The 22,454-nt window shown below is 40.0% G+C and overlaps 1 protein-coding gene across 7 annotated transcripts in view; it reads right to left on the reverse strand.

Moving 5' to 3' along the window:
* atp8a1 (ATPase phospholipid transporting 8A1) overlaps nt 1-22,454 on the reverse strand; it is a 108,401-nt gene that overhangs the window by 17,540 nt on the left and 68,407 nt on the right. For 5 of the 7 annotated variants that reach the window (XM_044363008.1, XM_044363005.1, XM_044363007.1 and 2 more), the window contains 9 exons: nt 19,669-19,841; nt 17,585-17,768; nt 15,294-15,404; nt 9,055-9,129; nt 7,218-7,340; nt 2,826-2,904; nt 1,520-1,581; nt 1,208-1,264; nt 725-832 (listed from right to left, as the gene is read on the reverse strand). In XM_044363008.1, coding sequence (XP_044218943.1) covers nt 725-832; nt 1,208-1,264; nt 1,520-1,581; nt 2,826-2,904; nt 7,218-7,340; nt 9,055-9,129; nt 15,294-15,404; nt 17,585-17,768; nt 19,669-19,841 — 972 coding nt within the window. The other 2 variants (XM_044363010.1, XM_044363011.1) reach the window with 2 other exon arrangements.

Consider the following 22,454-nt stretch of genomic DNA (forward strand, 5'->3'; position numbering starts at 1 on the left):
GCCATATACTAGGTTTAGACCTAGTCTTGTTAATCTCTTCATGCTGTGTTTTTCTTTTCTAATGAAAAGATGCTCCATTTTCTACCCCAGAATGCACCAGGAAATGTAATTTGTGGCTAATAGGTTTCCATTGACCACCTGTGGTGACGCAGAGAGACTGTAGTTACATTCGCATGTAAATAACAACCCCAAAGAGAAAAAGAGTGTAAAATCAGTGACCTATCATCAGCGTTAGATCAACTTGAAAGGGCATTTTCACACCAAGAACTCAATTTCTGACACTGCTGATTGGACAGATACAAACAGCTCCAGAGTCAGCTGCTCTCTAGGACATCGGTGTGTAAACCAGACACACCCTCACCTCTCTTTGTTTAGCTTCCAGACTGCTTCACTGTTTCAATGTCACCTGTGGATACTCAGAGCCGAGGGAGGCCAGTGTAACACAAACACTGGGCTAATTGGCCCAATTAAGTCATTATGCAACACAAGCCAGAGGTCTGACAGTTTACACTCCTCTGGCTCTCCTTACAAAGACCTGTGTCAAGTTTTACTCTGAAATTTCCCACCAGCATCTGTCTATAGCAGAAAATGAATTATGAGGCACTCCAGGTCTGTCAGTGATAGACATCAGCAGTTTCTTTTGGTACTAGAGGAAGCATCCGATATGGGACAGGGAGCATGTGTAGATGTGGGTGTGAGTACATGCTAGTATGCGTGCGCGTACCTCTCCTGACATGTCGGGGGCCAGAGGGATGAGGGGCCACAGGGAGGAGTAGATAATGAAAAACACCACCCACAGGCCGATGCTTCCCCAGATGGCGATGTGACTGAACTGTTAGAAGGAAAAGAAAGGTTAACAGATACTTTTTTGGCTTTTCATTTACTGTAACTTTGAGTTATACTAATATAAACAAACATGTGAACTTTTTATACTTTGTACTGTCTTGTCATGGTGCAATTTTCATATTTTAGTTTTGACCATTTTAGTAAAAGTTTACATTGATTGGCTTTTAGTTGCTTGAAGGAGTTACCATATTGTCATTTCACTGGGTTTACAGTTAAAAGCCTAGTGGGGAACAAACTGTAAAGAGATTCTGAGATAAGAGGAGGATGTAAATATATCATAAGTATCGGTGGTCCCATAAAATAGAGGAACTGGAAAGAGATAACGCAACCTTAACGAGAGAGGAGGGAGCCATCAACTTACCATGGTCCAGGATGAGGTCTCGAGGCCAGCTTTAAGACAAACTGTGATGACCACAAACTGTCGAGACACAAATCACGTTGATGTTAAGAAGACTGTCCTCCTATTCTAAACTAAAATCAGTCATGGAAAGTGCATTATACAAATCTGAATTTACAGTAAGTACATAATTTTGTTTTACATCCGATATAAAATTAGAAAAGATGATCAGGTATATCTGATGTTTATTCACTGATGTTGGATGACACTTGGCTCAGACACCTGACACTTCAACACAGCAGAAACGCTGCCTGTCAAGAAAATTGGTGCACTTACTGTGTAAACCATGTTGCCTAATAGGAGATAGTCTGGAGTTCGTCCGTTGCCAAAAACTGTATCTATGAAGGAAATCAACAACAGAAGCTTTCAGACCAAATCTGTCTCTTTTCAGTTCTTGAGTTTCATGCAGAGTTCCATTAGGTGATCCAAATCATAAACAACTGGAAAGTCCATAGGATATTATTTAAACTACATCTCAGTGTGAACTTTGGTGTAAAATGCACTGTTGGAGACTCGGAAATAAAAGCGGACATGGGAACATGAAGTGAAAACCACAGTCAAATGTTGCTTCCATTACTGCCTTTAGAGAGGAGGCAGGAATGTTAATTCTGTTTTTCGCCACTATTAGGAAGGAGTGTTTTTATGAAAAGCCATCAGTGAGACTGAAAAGCCCAAGTGGTGTGCATTAATCATGGTCAAAAATTAAATGATCTGACTAATTCACCGCTGAAATAGAAAGAACAGTTTTTTTTCTGACAAAACAATTATTTATTCTGCCATTAAAAAGGAATCCAACATCTTGAAAACACTTTTCCTAAAATATTGGCAAGAGGAACTTCTTAAATTAATAAACTAGAAATTAAATGCAAATCTCAGAGACATATTGCTCCAAACTGCACACGTGGGCTGAGGCTAAAATATCAGCAGTGTGCGACTGCCAGAAAAGAAAGAAAGAGGGGCTCCCTTTCCCTTTACTTCCGGCTGGTCACATGTCTTGTGTGCGCTGAGGCTTTGCTGACAGCCTGTCAGTCAGAGTGAAGGGGCTTGGCGCCTTTGTTTGGAGAGCAGGCCCAAGCTTGTGTGGTCCTCAGCTCTGGCCAGCCAAGACTTACCGGCTCAAAGATCCCTATTCTCTCCGCACACAAACAAAAACCTTGCATCTCAATGTGCACAAACATGCAGATATATACACACATGCACAGTCATGCACAATTACCCTCATACTGTATGGATAAATCTGAAATCAGTGAAAATTAAATTGTACATACACAGACTGAGAGGTGTCTATTTCGGGTAAAAGGCTTCATTGTCTGCGTGGTGTGTTTACAAAAAATGAAGGAAGTGCAAACGAGTGTGTGCAAAAGCATTTCAGCATTTCATTTTGTGCGCACATGAACTGGTGCAAACATGAACATACGCTTGTTAGTGTGTGTCGCTCTGGCCGGAGCACACACATGTTTGCAATTCATGACTGGACGGTTGAAGAGAGAACTAATTAAGACAAAGTATGTGTGTTTGACTGTCCTCCCTCTTCATCCCGAGTCCGCCGAGAGCCGCGGAGGAGTCTCTGGGAGCTGCTTACCATGCTGGAAGGCTTTAAGGGGGAACCAGAAGAGGATGACGGAGTGGAAGAGGCCGTTCAGACAATGGGCCCAGAAGACCTGCAAAAAAAAAAAAAGGGGAAGAAGGATGGAGGGGAAGGAGGCAAGAGGAGGAGGAGAGGGGTGGGGGGTTGGAGGCGGCAGGAGATTCCAAGAAGAGAGAGAGAGAGAGAGACAGAGAGGGAGACACAAAAAGGGGGGAAAAAAAGCATGAGAAAAGGGTGTGGGGAGCTCCAGCCTACCAAATGACCCCTGACCTGGGCCCTTTGTGCCATCCCAGCGCTAGGCTAAGTGGAGGTTTTGTCGGGGCCTCCATGCTCAATGGCCACCCCGCTGACAGACACGTTGTATATCCTCTGTGTGTGTTATGGGGGAGAGAGAGGCTGCTGAGTGTGTGTACGAGCAGTGAAAGGCAAGTGGACAATGTCAGTGTGCAGATTTTAACTTCTAGGGGTTTTTTTTTTTTAGATAACAACACAGAAATTCAAATGAAAAAAAAGCAGTGAGAATAGGAGAGTGCAAAATACATGTCCTCACCTCAAAAATAAGAACATTATACAACATTAATATATGTGCTGCCAGTGTGAGAGTTTCCTCTCATTACATTTCATTAGGCTTCGGCCCTTTCATGTGAGAATTTTTAACGGGTGTAGAAATAAATGACAGGAGAGTTTAAACAAGCAGAAATCAGTCTAGAAACACACACAGGGAGACTGACAGGCCTGACAGAGATTAAACTGTTTTCATGGTAATTATTAAGGGCCTGGAAAATCGTGGTGTGGACCGCAGCCTGCGTGCGTGTCTGCGTATGTGCGTGTAAGCAAGCATGCAGACTTTGGATGAGCCTTTTAAATCAATACTCCCCTCCAAAACCACCTTGTTTCAAATTTACATTATGCAACGCCAGAGCCAAACAAAACACTAATGGGCGATGTAGCATGAAACAGCCGTGAAATCTATTCTGCCAAAAACCGCTTCACATTTGTGCCCTCTCTTCCTCCCCTGTGCTGTGCTGACCCAGACGTTGGTGTTAATTCTGGGAGCTGAAAATTCTTAGAGTAAACGGCTGACGGAGGTAAAATACAAACAAAAAAAAACTTTTTAATCATCAGTTTCTGGCAGACTAGAAGTTGGAGGCTTGCTTTCTTAAAAGTACCCTTTTCAACAACTTCAGCAAACCTGTCAGTACAACATAAAACATAACTTATTCCAGACAAATAGGACACCCTCAAAACTGAAAATTTCTTGAGATTTCCACAAGTTTGAGTCATTTTAAAATAACACCACCTCTACTTAAAATTGTAGGGTTATTCCAAAAATTGTGCCAGGAAAAGGTATGAAAATGAAGGAAGAGGAGAAGAGAGTAAGACAGACTATGTTACAGTGAAGGGAAAAGTCTTGTTCTAGACTATGAGCCTTTATAATATACCTTGGCCTCGGTGGCACGACCTTCTCACCTTTCCTATCGACCAAACAAAGTCCCATAGCAGCCACCCCCACCCAGGATTACCTCACCCTCCCACTGTGTACACAAAACCCAATACGCTCAGCAAGGAGTGGCTGAAAGCAACCCCCCACTCCTCTATCTCTGTGGTCAAATGCGAACTAAATGATCACTAATGTTACAATCACATGTTTATGCCAATTAGCCTCCCACTGACAGGCTCAGCTCTTCATCAGCCTCCTCTATCTTATTCCGTTCCCAACACCGTGGGGGTGCAAACAAGCCCCGGTTTCCTCTCCAAATAATGAATGCTAATGAAATCAATAAATGTTCATAATCATTTGTCACAGTGGGATCCTCCCTTTCACCCCTCCAGCCACCCTGCTCTCTTTCTTTCCCTTGTATCCCTGGCAAGTTGCTAAGGATCCCCTCCGAATGAATGCCCTGTCTGTCCTGTAAAGATTCGGCTCTTTGAAGAACTCCTAATTGCCAAAAAAAAAAAAAAAAAAAAAAAAAAGCATGAAAGCCAGTAATTAATATTGAGCCAAAAATTTCCAAAGCTGCTCACCCCTTCCCTTTTATTTTTGAACGGCTGGGGTAAGAAGGGAAAGAGGGAGAAAGAAATAAAGAATATAAGACATGGAAAGGTGCTTTATAAGAGGTGATAGTTGCTGGTAAACTTCTATAATCACTACGACTACAGAAAGACTAGTGTGGTTTATTAGAGTGACTTAAGTGTCTGGAATAAGTAATTAAAAGTGAACAGGCGACACAGTTGAGGCCAAGCCTTGAGTTTCTAACACCCCCGGTCACTCCCTTCTCTCACCTCAACACAAACAGCTTTAATTCACAAAGACAGTATCTGTTGTGTACAAAAGAGCCAGGCGTGCAGAAAGACAGGCTTCGAGGGGCCAAATTCCTGCTGGATTTTCTCGCCTCGCCTCAGGCCAGCTGCAAGGAAAATATCTCGGGAAAAGAGTGGACAAGCCAGCAAAAACAACCTGCTGACCTGGCCGAGTCATCATTTACGGGTCTTGGAAAACGTGGCCCAAACAAAATTGAGGTTCATTTGCTTCTAACTATCAGACACATACTTTTGTGACCCTTTTTTGGCACAAGTAAGTTAATGAAGTCCTCAAAAAAAAAAGTTAATGAAAGGAAAATCCACCCTACAGCAGAATTCAATCAAAATTCTGGACTATTAAATCAGCAGTTGTGAGGATAAATATCTCTCTAATCTACAGTATAATTAATGGAATAAAGATGATGTCTAATGCTGTCAGAACCTGTTAACAACTTCATTCATCTACAGAGAACTAATAACACTTATTTTATGTATGGCATGTCTGTTTTGCTACAAAGTTATTTTCTTCAGCTTCCTTTAATTATGAAACTACAGTGTGTCCTTAAATGAGTTCTCAGGTGTGAGTTTACAATCTCAGATGTTTTGTAGTTTTTGCTTTAATAGCTCTGGGACATGTGGGACTGGTTCATACACATTATTTTTACATTAAATAAAATAGACATGAAATTGGGGTCAGATGAATATGATCCCAATTAATTTTGTTTTGAAAGAATAGATGAATTTGACTTGATTTTGACAAATGTAAATGGGCAACGGTCTTATGGTGACAAATATATCTCTTTCTACTTTATTTAATCAAACTTCTGGAGATTCACATGGTGTAACCTGTTACTTTAGCTTTAGAAGTAAATAGTTGTTGCTCAGTTAAATTGAACAAGGAAACTCCACTGTCATTTAGTACATCTAGTCTGGTCATGGGTAGGTTAAACTCAATCTGACAGCCCTGCTCTGAGAACAAACAGGGACTCACTTAAACAAATTGCATAATTTTCCGCAACAAATGCCGTCACACAATGACAGCACACTCTCTCTATTCCTTCCTTTGCACAATTCTTTCTGCTGCATCCCCCTACCCATCTGACCTTCCCTGCCCCTGACCGCCATGGCCAATCTGTCTTTAATCCACCTCCATGCAGCGCTAACCAGGTCATCACGCCTGTGAGGAGGGTCCAGGAGTCTCTGGCTCAGCATGGAGAAAGGAGGAGACATCTTTATTACCAGCGGGGGAAAGCTAACGGACAGCCCCCACAGACAGACAGAATAGGTCAAGCCAGGCCAAGCCAGGCTACAACTGGAGACCTCCTGACTACAGCTGCCGGGTCATTGTGACAGGAAAGGCATCAGTCCCAGGCGACGACATGACAGGAACATCTCGTGCCATTAATGTGATGTTAATTGGTTGTAAGAACTGGAACATTTGACCTTTCAATTTTGTTCACAGTACAAATATTTCTTAATTTTAGCTGTGTTTTAGTGCATACTAGCATTTAAAGATAGACTCATCTTTCATTTATGATGATAAACTATTATTTACTAAGTAAATTAGGCCTATTTGATCTACTCTTCCAACAACAGATGTTGAAAACTAACAAATATTGACGAGTACTGGTTCAGCATCCATGGAACATTTGCCTGAAATGCTGTATTAGACAAAGTCTTTCTCGTGAGTTTACTATAGCAAATAAATGGGCACAGTCAAGTACTTATTAAAGGGAAAGTACGCATGCTAATACAACAAATAAATGCAATGAAAATATGATGAAGATAATAACGAAAAAGTAGTGAGAGTTCTTGACCTTGAAAAAAGTAGTTTGACGAGAACAATCTTAACTCAAGGTGTATATATACATATATATATATATATATATATATATATATATATATTTGAACTTGTTATCACATGACTGAAGTTCTATACAGTCTGTGAGATGTGGTTGGAAGCTCTGGAAAAAAAATTAAAATTGGACCTTAAGATATTTTTTTGTGTGTATGTGTCAATGCCAAAGTACTGTATGGAGAAAATATGCATATACGTAAAGAACATATGATAGAGAGTAACGTTACCTTGGTATTAAAACCCATAGCATTCTGGGAGGTTTTGTAGAGTTCTGGGTACTTCAACATGTTCTCTTTCCTGCAGGAGCGCTCAAATATTCCCAGAGTGAGAGGAGGCAGAGCAGTGAAGATCTGGACAAAAAATAACCACATGCACAGAAAGATCAATGATAAAGCTGATATAAAGTCCAATCATTTTAGGTTTTCACAATAATATCTCAATTTCTACCCAATAAAACTAACTAAGCTCATCTTTAGAACTTAATAATAGAAATAGAATAGAAAATAGAAATAGAAAAATAAAATAACTATCTTCTAGGGCAAGGCATTGTTAATTATTTGGCTAAATGTGTGGTAAATATAGGACTGCATTACTCGCATTTGACCAAATATCTATAAAAGGACTTATCAAATTGACAAAACAATGTTGACAATAAATCCTTTTTTGTGACCACTAATTTTGCATTTTGTATTTCAGTTTCATTATATAAACAAACTGCTAAGTATTAAAGAAAAATATTTATGCAACTTTAATGCAAAATTCACTTATAAAACTACTGTATGTACAGAGAGAATAATCAAATCAAATGTCTTATTACTCAAAATGTATGGTATACATGTGTCTTTATTATTGCCATATGTTACATTTGTAGTGCATTTTGCGTCATTCTTTTCTCCACTTGCCCCATTCTTTATTTTACATCATTGAAGACCATTGACCTTAAAACCCTTTAGGGTTTCTTATTTTGATTTGTCATGCTTCAGGTCTGTTCATATGCAAAACCCATCTCCAATGAACATCTGCGATGCTCTTGACTAAGAAGCAGGTATTTAAGCCTGGCTGAAGTGTAATTTCTTAGTGGTGCTGTAATGTTGTTCTGTATAGCAGCTGCTGAGAGAGGAGTGGTGGTATTGTGTGGCTGGGGGGCTCAGCGGGTCAGTTGGTGTGAGTTCCCTCTTGGCCCATCTGGAGTGGGAGTCTGCACGCCTCAGACTGCAGGACCAGCGGGCCACAGGACATGCTCCACTGGGCTCCTTTCTTATTCAGAGCTAGGCCCAGGAAGATCTCCATTGAGGGGCGGATTCAGCTCACTGCCTCCGACAGACTCCCACTGAGCCGGAGGAATTCCCTCTATTTTTTCGGATAAAGTCAAAGACTGAACCCTCCTCCCACCCCCCAATACAGTACTGGTTCTAAGGTGGTGGTTTATTATGAAATGAATGCAAGAGGCAGGGCTGTGAAAATGTCCTTCTCACTTGACAGTTTGTCCCTCCCATAAATTACTTCCATTTGAGGCCGATCAGGAGTGTGGGGAAGTTTCACTTCACACTTCTCTCATTCACTTTTGTTTATTGAATTGAGTTCATTTTAATAAACAGTCTAAAGTTACATATCAACTCCTTGTGGGCTTAATGGCATGGTATTAAAGATCAGAGTTGCAGATGCACATTTTTTCTTCTACTAAATTCATGACAGATATGAAATATGAGTTCATTAGGAGTGGTCCCATTATAGAGCCCTGTGGGACTCCCTACATCAGCAGCTAGCTCAATTTCTTCGCCTTTCTTCCTCTTCTTTTTATCATTCAAACGTAGCTGCCCTTGCTAACTACACTCTTTGGGGCAAGCAAAGCTGTTGTTCTTTCACATTCAGTACATAGTTTAGGGCACAGGGGAAATATGGACTTGACAACAGGTCATAAATAAAGGAGAATGTTTTCAGGATGTTAATGACATAGTCATGCAATAAAGGGATCACTTTTAGGGCACCTCGGGAAATCAGTTCTTTGTCAGAAAGCACCATGGTTAAAGGAGTAAAGTGGGCTCTTATTATATTAACACTCACCACATTGTACAAGCCGATGCACCAGCGTTCAAACAGAATCTGACCCGAGAAACCATTGACAAATGCAAACCAGATCTAAGGGAGACAAAATCACATGAAGAAAGAGTAAGAACAGCGAAACAAGCACAGGCAAGCAATGTATGTGTGTCTTTGGAGCAGTAAATTAAGTAATACAGTTTGCATGTAAGTGTAAATCAATTTAAATGACAGTCCAAGATGGCAGGGATGGTGTCAGGTCTAAAATACTGACTTCTCCCTCTTCCATTACTCTCATTTTAATCATTTCAATCATGTATTAATTAATGAATTTCATACTCAAAAGATATGATAAATACACTCATAAATCTCTGCAGTCTTTCGAATGGTACTTTGAGTATATACTTTCTATTAGCCTAGTGATTGTAAGGGTGAGTGTTTACAATTATCAAATTTGAAACAGGCTTATTGTGTCTACCGACTAACAAATTTTTCCATCACACTACATTCTTCACTCGTATGACAACAGAGACTTCAGGTATATATATCTGTAAAATTATTACAAGGGTGATGAATCTTGTAACAGTGGTTGTTTTGGAAGGAAAAAATGAATGTTTCCTGTCAATATGAAAAAATAACTTAATTATCCTAAAGCTAATGTAAGTTTGTTTGAAGTGTTGACCTGTGATCAACAGGGTCATTAGTCTAACTTAGCAAAGTTTCAAACTCAGGAAAGGCAGAGGGGTCAAAACTGGCTGATTTAGAAAAAATGAGTGATGGCAGAAAAGCAAAGACCTCCAGGTGCCACCACCATGATGCAAATTGCTCCCTGGATTCATCACGGGATTACCTACAAACATATATCAGCCCACTGTTTCCCTTCTTGATCTACCTGAAGACATGTGGGTTACAGACGAGGTTAGTTATGGGGGCAGAGTCAGGGCTGGGTGGACTCTGAATGATGGAGACTTTGATATATTGTGTCAGGAGAGGGAGACAGAGGTAATATAAACCATATGCTGCTTGGAGATGAGGCTTATCACAGTATTTTGATTAGTCATAGTTATTTGAACCAAACAATTCCTCTACGGTCAGAGCAGAAGTCAGGTATTCTGAGTGAATAAGTTTAAGATTCAAGTATAGCAGCAGATAAATAAGTACGAGTACGAAATGTAAAAAAGGCATATGACTGAACATATCTTTACTGTTGTATTTATCTGGTATACTGGAGACAGGCTACATGTACCATCTGAATACTGCTTGCATAATAAAAGCAAATCAGAAACTGTTCCTCACAGTGTTAACAGTTTGACACTTCATCGTCCAGAACTGGCTCTTGCTGTTGCTCACGCCAAAACTGTCGAGGGAACATCAGGGGTTCTGTGTTTTGGCCATGGCCAACCAAGCATTTCCTCGCTTCATTTAACTTCATTATGAAGGCATGAACTGCTACAAATTCTCAGATTGGGACAAAGCCTATTTGAGGGCCCCAGCCGCCACTGCCACTCTCTACACGACCAATACCAATCTGCCACTGGCCCGTCCCATTTAATCGTGAAAGCGTATGCATGAAAACAAATGTCTGTCACCCACTCACCCCCCTTCATTCCCTTGGTCGAGGGGGAGAGGCCAGGCGCGTAAAGACGAGGACTGTGTTTATGTGTGTGCCTCCCAGACCCTGTCCCTCACCTCCCCTCTCTGCCACACCCACCCATCACAGATCCCACCCTCCCCTCCATCAGGTGCACTCTACCATGATGTTGTTTCTTTTATATAAGGGGGCCTTTTTTTCAAACTCACGTGGGATGTTCAACCAAATCTGGGACCATGTGACTCTGTAACCATGAGAATCACAAGGTGTACAGTACATCTACTGGCAGGGTGAGAATAGTTTTGGGCGTTTTGGGTCTTGGCTTGCTGAGAAATACATTCAGATGCCGTTGCTATGGGTTATGTGTAGATGAAGCCCAAGCCATGAGGCAGGTTCAACCATTAGCATGGCTCGAGCAATGTTAACGAGAGGCTAGCGGGTAGGTCAAACTGCTGAATTAATTACAGCTCTGCTCAATGAGAGGCTCTGGGCTGATATATTGTTGTGCTAAGTTAAAAAAGGCTCCTATTCATAGCATGTGGTAACTGCTTCTGTGTGAGTGTTTTGGCCTGGTCCTTGGGGTCCCAATAGCTTCTCTCTCTTTCTCTTTTTCCCTCTCCCATCTCTTGAGGGACAGATGCATTGATTTGCTCATTAGGGGAAGTACCAGGCAGGATTTTTCTTCCCCTTTTCTTCTCCTCATTGAGTGCCACTCAGCGGAGGGGTGTGGCTGGCCTCTCTCCCCCACTGCACATCATGAAAAACAGTGATGGAGGGAAGTGGGAGCTGAGAAAAGGGGGATTGGGCAGCGGCTAGCCGATAAGAAGACTCCTTGCATATTCATCAGCAAATCAAAAATCATTGATTCCACAGCTCTGCAGGCCTTGTCTAGAAGTGGCTGGGGTCTAGAAGGGGTGGGGGAAGCATGACATTTGTCCCCAACAATGTGAGTCCTGATACTCTTAAGCTTAGTATTGCAGAATTGCTAATGGAATTCATACACAAAGCAACCAAGGAATAAAGAGGAACATAAAGAAAGAGCTGATAAATATGCTGAAAATATGTGGTGCTACAATCACAAGTTGTTTTACAATGCCAGGCACGGCCTCTGTGGTTTCATTCAGCGTGCTGGTCGGCAAGCTTTGCTCTGCAACTCTCACTACACTGAGCTCCGCTGAATGAGCTTTCATGTAATTGCCTCATAAATGCCACTTGTCCATCAGCCCCCTCTGTAGCACCCTAGCAATGTGTCAATCAAACATGAGTGGCCAGCTGGATCGGCCATTTGAATTAAGTTGCTATGGCTTCCTTTGGAAAGGTCTCTTAGCTTGAATGTGACTGAATTCAATCCTTTTCAATCCTGTTCTTTAGTTAACAGTGTAATTTGTAACAAAGTGGGAGTTATGAATTCTGCTTAAAGTTCGTTAATCACTGGGCCACATTGTTTAAAAAATGTTTGGGTAATTATAACCGCCTTTTTCTACCACAGAGAAAGTCACACATTACATGTGATCAAGCTTGAACTGTTCTCTAACTTATTAGAAACAGGACTGTAAAACATAATCAACAACATCAGCAAAGCCAAGAGAAACAACTATTCTGTGAAGCGGCTCCAGCTGTCAGTCAATCATCCTTTAGAGTGACAGTCTTACTTTCTGACTCACAATTAACCCTCAGTGAGTCAGAGAAAATCCTGAATTATCACAAAACTGTTGCAAGAGCCTCGGACCAAGTTATGCTTTACATTCAGGCATTCCACAATAGCCACAGAATCCTTCACCCTCCTACTCTATGTCTCTTAAAAGGAACCAAAGACCCAGTGGAGAGAGAGGTAGACGAAAAGAGGCTTAAACATAGACTCCCAGTCCTGGTATTCAAATTGTAACACACACTGTATCAGACAATAGTGCTGCAAACAAAAAAGTTAAAATTCCCATCAACATCTTTGATTCTCTCCTTGCACGGTAGCCTGGGAGTCGACGAGAAAAACATGCATGCACAAAGGTAAACCTATTAGTGCTACAAATGCAGCTTTTACCCATAGCCTGAGGTTGCTGGTGTGCTCCATGTCAGGGCCTTACAAAACAGGAACATTTGAAATATTGAAGCAGCCAAACAGTGAAGAAATCTCCCATTATCTACTTGAATCCCCTGAAGGAGTGTAGCACAGGGGCAGGGGGAGTTATGTTTTCAGAGAGCAACAAAAGGTGTGCTAGAAAGAAGCTCGCCCTGCAGACAGAACTATAGATGTTATGTTCCAATTGTAAAAAAGACCTGCTTTGAAAAGGGACCTGGTATGCTTCAAAGAGGAGCTCAAGTTGAACACAGAAAGAACGGATAAGCAATGTTGAGAGGAATTCTGACCATTTTTTGATGTGATAGTGGTGCTCAGGTCCATTTAAAATTCACAATAAAGGGCAGAGAGTAAAATTAGCATGATGGACAGGGATTTGTATGGTCTTAAATGTAGACTTCAGAAGTTCTGCCACCTATTTTGGATTTAAATTCAGAGTGTGTGGAAAACATTGACCATTAAACACGGTTCAAAGTAGGGATGAAAATGAAAGAAACTCAACATTTAGGCATGGATGAAACGTCATACATAATGTTTTTGCGGACAGAAAATTTAATTAGTTGCAAATTGAATTTTATGTTGGATCTGCATTTGCAACTGGTATTCTTCCCTTATCTGTAAAAAGGCAGCATGACCAAACAGTTGCAGTAGCTATAACTGCAGTAATAGCCTGGAAAAACAACCTGACTACCCTCTTTCACTTCAGGTCACAATAAGCCAGAAGCAGACATGCTGGAATGTAAAAGGTAGTCTACTGATTTTCCACGGCACATAAACCAGAATGAGGATGAAAAAGAGGATCAGAGGTCAAGTGTCACAGAAAGAAGATGAACAAAAGAGAATTTTAAAGTGCTCATATTTCTGTGACAGGTTATGTGCTGATGATACTATCAAAACATGTGGCTGATCCTTTCCTGCCACCATGTACTGTGGCACTTTCTATATTGTCCCCATTACACAGTGCAAAGGCAGAGGAAGAGTTTAAATCACTTACTCTCTAAAGCCATCAGACCCCTCAGGCAAACTTAAATAAAGAGAGTACTTATGTAATTTTTTTCTTTTGTTCAGTTTGTTTATGTTCTGTTCTCCGTGTCTGTCCTCACTTGTCTTGTTTTTTCTTTTAAATTACAGTGTGGTGAAGACTTTTTTACATTGTGTGCAATAAAGTTCTGATTAACAAACTACTAGAGAAATTAGGTCTTTAGTTGATTCCACAGGCATGATTCTTACGGGTTGACATAGTGGAAGCACATAATCTGTACTGGTATTTAACTCCCAAGGGAGAACACATTTTTTACTTACAAGAATATGCCTCAGACTTCAACAGAAAAGTAAAATGTAGAGCTGCAACAAATTATTTTCATTAAAGAGTAATCTGCTGATTATTGTCTCACTTAATTGATTAGTCATCTGGTCTTTAAAATGTCAGAAGACGGTAAAAAATACTGATCACAAAGTCCAAGATTCAACATATAATATCTTGTTTTCTTGCGCCCAACAGTCCACAACCAAGATATTCAGTTTACTATCATACAAGACTAAAGAAACCAGAAAATATTTGCATTTTAGAAGCTGGACACAGAGAAGTTTAGTATGTTTTCTTAAAAAAAAGGCTATATTAATTTTCGATCGATCGATTTATTGACTCATCATTGCAGCTAGTAATTTGCACACATTACAGCACTGTATATCGATGTAAATTTCCTTTAGTGTAGTGTGGGACAAAGTGTGGTAAAACACTCAGTGGCAACTTTTGATAAAGAAGTTTCGAGAAGTTTCAAAGCCACAGTTGCCACTTCTGTCAGACCCGTGTATGAGCCGTAGATCAAAACATCTGAGCACTCCCATTGATAAAGTTGGTGCTGATAGGAAGGCACTTAACCTGTCTGGTCATTCTTGGTTATGGCTTTGAACTTGCAATCTGTGCTGGGTCTGGTATTTATCATTTGTCATCAAACCCACCACGCACTAGCAGACTGAACAGAAAAAGATGCTAGCTGAGTGGCTAACAGTAAGAACTTGGTGCACATTCATTACCTGCTCTTAATTTCCAATTGTAAATCACATATTCCTGGATCATCAGATACAAAGCAATTGATATAATAACAATCACTGTCCTTTGCATTTATCATGTCTATAATTTAGTTTTGACAAAAAAATATAAAGATTCAACAGAGATTGTTCCCAGTTTTCACATCTAAATGAATGATTAGTTACATCTAGTAGCATTTCTAGTGAGTTGGCTGTACGTCACAATGATTCAGATGAGCCGTGTGGGTTAATATTCTAAGGCTGAAATAACTGGCGAGGAAGTCTTAAAGGCAGATGTCCAGTTAATCAGGTATTCCCTTCATTACTGTGTGTGTTTGTTTATGTATCTTCTGTCCAGGTATGTCAAAACTCAAACCTTTCAGGCAGGAGCTGCACAATCTGGCAGGCAATGTGAGGCCCCAGTCAACAGAAATACAAACATGGAAACTCTAACAAGGGATCTTTGCCTTTAACTAATCATGTTGTGTGGAAAAACCTCAATGTTTTGCTTTCAGATCTGGTTCACTGCATGACTCTCAGTCTTGAGAGCTACTGTGTGAGACGTACCTCAATGATATAGAGGACAATGTTCTTGTAGAAGCAGTACAGGATGCATTTGGCTACACGGTTGTAATTCCAGGCTCCGTGGACGAGCAGCAGATTCTTCAAGTATTTGAACTGTGTGGGAGGGAAGAACATGGAGGAAAATGCCAAGATAAATGAATAGCAGAGGTCTGTGTACAGTACACTGTCTGATGGGTCTTCACAATCAGAAATCACAGTGCTGGAACACTAAAGCAGCTACAGGAACTTCTGGATTAAAGAAAGCAGCAGCCTTTTGTCATTCCCTAGCGGAGAGATAAAGGACTAATGGGGCATTGTGGCCAAATCGCTCACTAAAACATTCCAGAAATTTCTGGACAAAGTTTGTAAGACCAAGCTTTGAGCTGCTGAAAATGAAGGAATTTATATGGTGGAAATAGTCTCCTAAGGCTCAGCATAACAGTTAAATGGCTTTATAATTATCCTACTATATGGGGCCTGTGGTGAACTTACAATTACAATGCAATTTCTGGCTGATAAGTGTGATTACATCGAAGCAGAACTCAGAGGCCAGTCTTTCATCTTTGATTGCCAGTAAAAAAAAAGCACAAAATGTAACCATAAGAAACATCTACATTGTATCCTCTTTTTGTCTGACAAAAGGAAAAGTTCTTAAAAATTTCCCTGTCACCAGAGTGCAAGAAAAAAAGGAAAATTAAACTGCAAATTTTTGGGTTAACATTGTTTTGTTTATTTGAAGGTCTGCTTGTCTTTCAGTAGTACGGTAGTATTCCTCCGTGAAATAAAAGCACAGTGGCGGCCCCCAGTTTGTCTGACCTCTAGAATGGTCGGATCAAACATCAGTTAACGCAGACCTGAGCTGATGACAGATGGACAGCAGAGGTGCCTTGGCCCAAAGTCTCTTCACTCTCCACTTGCTTCAACAGATAAATCTGAGCATTCAAGTAGCACATCTTAGAAACTAGCTACAACAGCCAGGAGACCATCTGATACTTTAGAGCATTAATATAAATCATGTAATCAGTATATGAGTAGAAGAACAAGTTGCACAACGTCCCAGGATTGATTTAAGTTTCTAGTCAGCAAATTACAGTTAACGTACCGTTACGCCAATATATGGAAAACACCAGTGGAAGTCTGGAGGTGTAATTTAATTTGAGGCTGGGACACAAGCTAAATGGATTATAAGAGGCCACCTGTCTTTGAAAGACCACTACCTTCTACATGCCATGTGGACTGAAGGGGGCACTTAAGACAAACCCAGGTCTCTTGGATAGTAATTGCACACTGAAGCACAGAGGGTGTACTGTGTTTTAGTAAACTAATGGTTTCCCATACTCTCAAGCCCTGTGGCTGTAATAGCAACATAATGTACTGAGCAGCATGCTGTGTAGAAACAGAGCCATGACACAGGAACTTGGAGCTTTTGTTACTTACAAGTATCACATATCGACACAGAGTTTCAGACATACTAGTTACTAGGATATAAGTATGTGTTTAGGTAGCACTTTGCCGGAATCTGTTTCTGTATAGTTATCTTAGGAGTTGGGTGTCACCAAATGCCTGTTTTACAGGTGTTACTACTCCTCTGTATAAGCTAATGCCCTAGCAGACATAAGAACTATTGTTACTCAGAACAATGTGCCAAGCTATCAATAACACATATTACACTTGAGGAGACAATGACAGGACTGACAATTTGTATAATATGACTTCTAAGAAATTACATAAAAGTCAATGTAGCAACCGAATTGAGGACGTGCACCTGCAGCTTCAAAGCATATGTATTTTGATCAGGTTCAAATCATATTTAAACGCTGCACCAGTTTAGTAATCTGGTCCTTCTGGTACTTACTACTTTTGCATTTTGCATGGTGTTACCATTGTGGGAAATGACAATAATTATCTATATAATAATATAATAATTCATAGTATTTTTACAGGTCTTGACTCCTAATGCTGACATTGAGATGATTTCCATTATTTAGGTATTATGTGAGGCAAAAGTCTGTAAATCTTGAAGATAGTTTTACTTTAATCTGGTCATGATATTATCAGCAGTTCAGCAGCTAATCAATCATCTAATAGGATCTGCACTTTCTCTGCATTTTCTTTGATCATGTCTGAATGACCAAGATGGCATCAGGCACATGCTGTAGGCAGGATATCAAGTTACAATGTGTCAAAATACATTAAAAATTCTAATTTGAGCATTTCAACAACTTCAGCATACTAATATATAAACAACAAACTTAAATCAATATGTTGGTGTGAGTCCCTGCCACCGTGCTCACCTGTGCAATAGAGTAGTCAGATGAGTTTGCTGCCTGCAGGCCCTCATTGCCTGAAATTCCCACACCGACGTGAGCTGTCTGTATCATCCCTACGTCGTTAGCACCATCACCGATAGCCAGCGTGATCACCTTCACCTGTTTCTTTACCATCTCCACTACCTCTGACTTCTGAAGTGGAGATACCCTAAAAGAGAGCACAAGTAATATTGTGTTAATCATCAAATACAACTAAAGTGAAGAACGTTGTCTTGCTAAAACTGATGCTACAAAATATTCACAACTTGCGAGTTTCATAACACATGTTGATACTGAGGGCAATATAGAGTTATATGCAGTATAAAGGACATGTAAGACATAGTGTATGATGGACAGTAGACATGAAATTATAAAAGAATATCCAGAATCTTCCAGGATATCCTGTTTCCTACTTTCTGAGTCTTGGGCAGCATAATTGCGGTGTGCATAAAATAACATTCATTCACGAAGAAAGTCTTGAGATCAGCACTCGGAAAAAAAACAAAGCTCTTCCACAGCTTTGGAGAACAATAGGTTGAGGCAGGCAGGCAGATAGGCATGTCATACTTAGTGAACCCCCTAAAAATAAAAAAAGGAGCATTTTGTGCGTAATATTTCTTTAGAATTAGATTAGAAAACAAATCTCCATAAATCTGCAACTGGTGAAGCAACCAGGCAACTGGTATATAGGCACAATCTCTCTAATCTCAGCCTCTAAACTTTCTTCAGAGTTGTCATGGGTCTCTTGCTGGCCTCCCTCATTAGTCTCTTTCTTGTACAGTCACTAAAGTTTTGAGGACAGCCTGCTTTAGCAATTAATCGGCTGCACAAATGAGGATTTAAGTGTTTCCTTTTAAAGAGGATGAATATTTATGCAAACGTTTTCACTTTGACTTTTGATCAGTTTGAAAAAAGCCACATTAAATCTACTTTCTTTGTTTTACAAGAAAACAAGAAAACTAAGGGGTTGACTTTTTTAGGCACTATACCAACAGTAGAGTTAGCAGTGACTACACCATACAAAAAATACTTGTCATATTCTGGGAAATGAATGCAGATGACAGATGCATTTCCTCTGTCTACTGTTTCTCCCTCCCCGAAGAGACTCTGCAAGTCTTCTTACTGGGTCCAATAAACACAGCCAATCATTAGGTGATGGTTGTGACACATCTGATAACTCTTCCTTTACAAGACTTCAAACTTGACTTCATCCCCTCAGTCACAGGCCAGATCTGTAGCCTCCCATACAGGAGCTTCCTTTTAGTGCGCCAGAGGTTTGAGGGTAATGTACAGTACAGGCAGTCTCAAGAGATGACGCTGTAAACTGCATATCTGTCTTAAGTTGTGAAAGTGTTAATGTTTATGTTCTCCATGGTTAAAGAGGCCTCATTCATCTCCTCTGTCTCTTAGTGCCCACAGACTGTGCACAAGGCAAAAGTAAGTAGAGGTGGGGTGAAAAAATGAATAAAAATTTGACGTAATGCGCTGACTCATAGTGTGGCACCTAAAGGTTTGCTGACTTCTGGCCCCAGGCTCCGTCATGGTTGCTTGACTACCTAAGTACTTCCTATTATTTATGTGGCCTGGGCAGGTCAACAGTGGACCTTCATGATGTTGAAAGTTGCCATTTTAATTAAGTGCTGCCATAAAAATAGTCAACAGCTTTTATGGCAAAGCATACAGTAATACTTTGTAGTTCAACCATAGACAGCTTTAATTAAAATAGGCATTCATCTGATTCAATGTCCAATACTGGAACAAACCCAGTATTACATTTGGTATTTTAATACTGTTACCAAAGTATTAATGCACATGTGCCCACTACAACATATCAAAAATTACTTGAGTGTCTCTCGTTTTCTTTACTTGTTTTTTTTTTTTTTTTTGAACTAGAAAAAGTGAATACCTTTTCCATCTTTATATACATATTTGGTTAAAGTTTTTCAAAAGCAAAAGCTGGTTCAGGAAGCAGGATTGTTGCAATAGGAACACAGTTTTCATTCTTTCATGTTGGTCAATGGAATCATTGTCTCAGTCTTATTTTATTGTTTCTCAAGAGTAAATCTTACCTGCAGCATATGACAGCTTTACAGGACAGGGCGAGGTCCAGGAAGTACTGGCGCACTCCGAATGTGAGAGCATATTTGAGAGTCTTCCCATCAATAATAAGAGCAAAGTCGTTTTCCTTGTAGAGGGCATCTCCAAGCATTCCGCAGTGGTGGCTGAGGGTTTCCCTTGTTCTCTGTGTGATGGAAAACATTTCATGAATGTCAGTTGTTGTAATTAGTTATTAGAAATAAAACCTTTTGTATTACAGTTCATGGATGAAATATGCACTGTTGTTAGATGGTTTTCAAGAGTCTAATGTGCAAGTTGATTATGATTAATTAATATATGAGTCAGTAATGTTATTTAGTGCAGTTTATTTTTGGCTTTTGTTTTAAAAGCATTTGTCTTTTATCTGTTAACAGATACAAAACTACTATAAAACAATTTAAGAATTACTACAAAAATTTATTAGGTGCACATAACATCTATGAATAACAGCTTTTTCATGTTTGTAAAGTAAAATTTAAGTGAACCTCTTACAATGATGGAGCATAAGAAGCATATATTCTATGCTTCAATTGCAACATTTCAATGGCTCATTAGAAAAATGATTTCATATGTTTTTTTTTCCTGCCATTTCAAAACATCATCTCAGCACCAAAGAAGTTTCTATGTTTTTTTAAGATACGTTTTCAGGGGAAAAACTGCCCTTGGGTGTTTTTATTAGCTTTCTACTGTATGATTTATATTTTATCTACTGTGGTGGGATGTACAAGAAACATTTTGTGGCGCAACACTAAAGGGCTCCACAATGATATTCATATTGAGAGGATACTTTTTACTCACAATACTAAAGTTAATAAATCTCTACACATCTCTAATTAACATTAAATATTTGAGTGAGATCTTTTCACTCCTATTGCTAATCCCGAACTGCTACAGAGCAGCTGCTCTTGGTGTTTTATCCATATTCCACATGTTTATTACACTCAGGCCTCGTCCATGAGGTGATAACATGGATGGGCTCTGTGAATGGATCATGTTTGCTTATACAGTATATACAGCTAAAATGATGAGTGATGATGAAAAACCATAAATATGAGAATGACAAGAGGATTAACTGTCCTGCCATGGGGGCATGTGGACTGAATAGATGGAGTGGTGAGATCATCATTGTATTCATCATTCCATCATCTTCCTCGCAGATGGGAAAGCCATTAGGAAATAAAACCAATTTCTGTATGGAACCATTTTCTGAGTGAGAAGGAAATGTACTGCATGTGTATTTTCATTAAAAAGTAAAAGTAAAAAACTTTTTTTTTTTTTTTTTACTGCACATGGCTGCAAAATTTAAAAAATATGACAGAAGCACTTTGTGCAGTTGTCTAAATAATATCCTTCACGGTGGTGTGGTAATATCGGCAAATGTGCAGGTGCTGATTAAATGTTAAATGACTTAAAAAAGAGAAGGAAAGACAGATTTAAATGGGCAGATACAGTGCAATGGTACAAGGCAACATACACATCCTAATGTGCCAAGCAGATGCTCAAACAGCTGTAATCATTAAAAAATGTTGGACATTAACAGGACTGAGGGAGGGAGGGGTTCGGTATGGTGTCAAAGTCCGATATGTCAAAGCAGTCAGATTGTACCAGGGGGACCATGCAATGTTCGCTTGGCATAACAAAACTCTGAAACCCCAGCTTAAAGGAAATATTTGTAGAAAGGGGCTTTACATTTCACAAAGCGAGAGGAGAGTGAGAGACACACACAGAAAGAGATGATGGATTAACGGAGGAGGGAAACTAAGCAAGAGGATACAAGCAGAAAGCAGCTGCGAGGACTTAGCCATCCCTGATGGGCTCTGTAAAACAGCACGAGATGGTGAGCAGAAGGCAGGCCTGTGTGTATATATGTGTGTGTGTATCAGAATCGGCATAGATATCTACATTCAACCACAAAGCCAAAGAAGAAAGCCTCTCCATCTCAGTTAACAAAGAGACATATGCATATGTGCATATGTGTGCGCATGCTTTGTATAAGCTAATGCACCAGTTGCATGAGAAGGAATTCACTCTGTTTGGGGCACAATCCATTCATCACATACTGTGATAAGCAAAGTTTACCATTTCCTCAAGTGGTTAGGCTTTTCCCCCCCTAATTTGCACTGAGGAGTTTTAGCACTAATGCTACATGTCTCGTCCTAAAGCCTCTTTGTTATGGCTATAATGACCAGTTTAGCCTATGTGACTAGCTAGTGTTTGGTTTTGGAATGGGTATGTGATGTCCATTCAGAGATCCACAAGAGCTTCCCATAAAGACTGAGCTCCATTGTTGATATAGCTCTTGAGTGATATAGCCAACAGGACGTGACACTCATGATGTGGAATCTGGACATTTGTATGGACATAATGTCATCATCTGTCTTAGACAAGGAGGCACCCAAAAAGGGGATATTGCACCTTAGTTAGAGATGCATGGACGCATATTTTTCTGACCACCATCTCACTGAAAAAACACCTCAGCGAGTTTTTAAAATAATCGAAATAAACACACATACATTTTCTATAAAAGCTGAGAATAATGAGCCCCATCTATCTGTGTCTGTACTTTGTAAAGATTAATATACTAGTGCTCAATAAGCACTGTTAGCTCTCCAGATGATTAAACACGCTGACTGCAAGACAAAGCTGTTCAAAATGACCTAATCCTACCTTGGAGACTGAGTTTCACTGAGGGAATTTCAGCTCAAGTAAGATTTAGTACAGAGGATGTCTAAAACTTTGTCTTCCCTTTGATAACTAT

This window comes from Thunnus albacares, chromosome 10, assembly GCF_914725855.1.
Source record: "Thunnus albacares chromosome 10, fThuAlb1.1, whole genome shotgun sequence".
Taxonomy (NCBI): Eukaryota; Metazoa; Chordata; class Actinopteri; order Scombriformes; family Scombridae; genus Thunnus; species Thunnus albacares.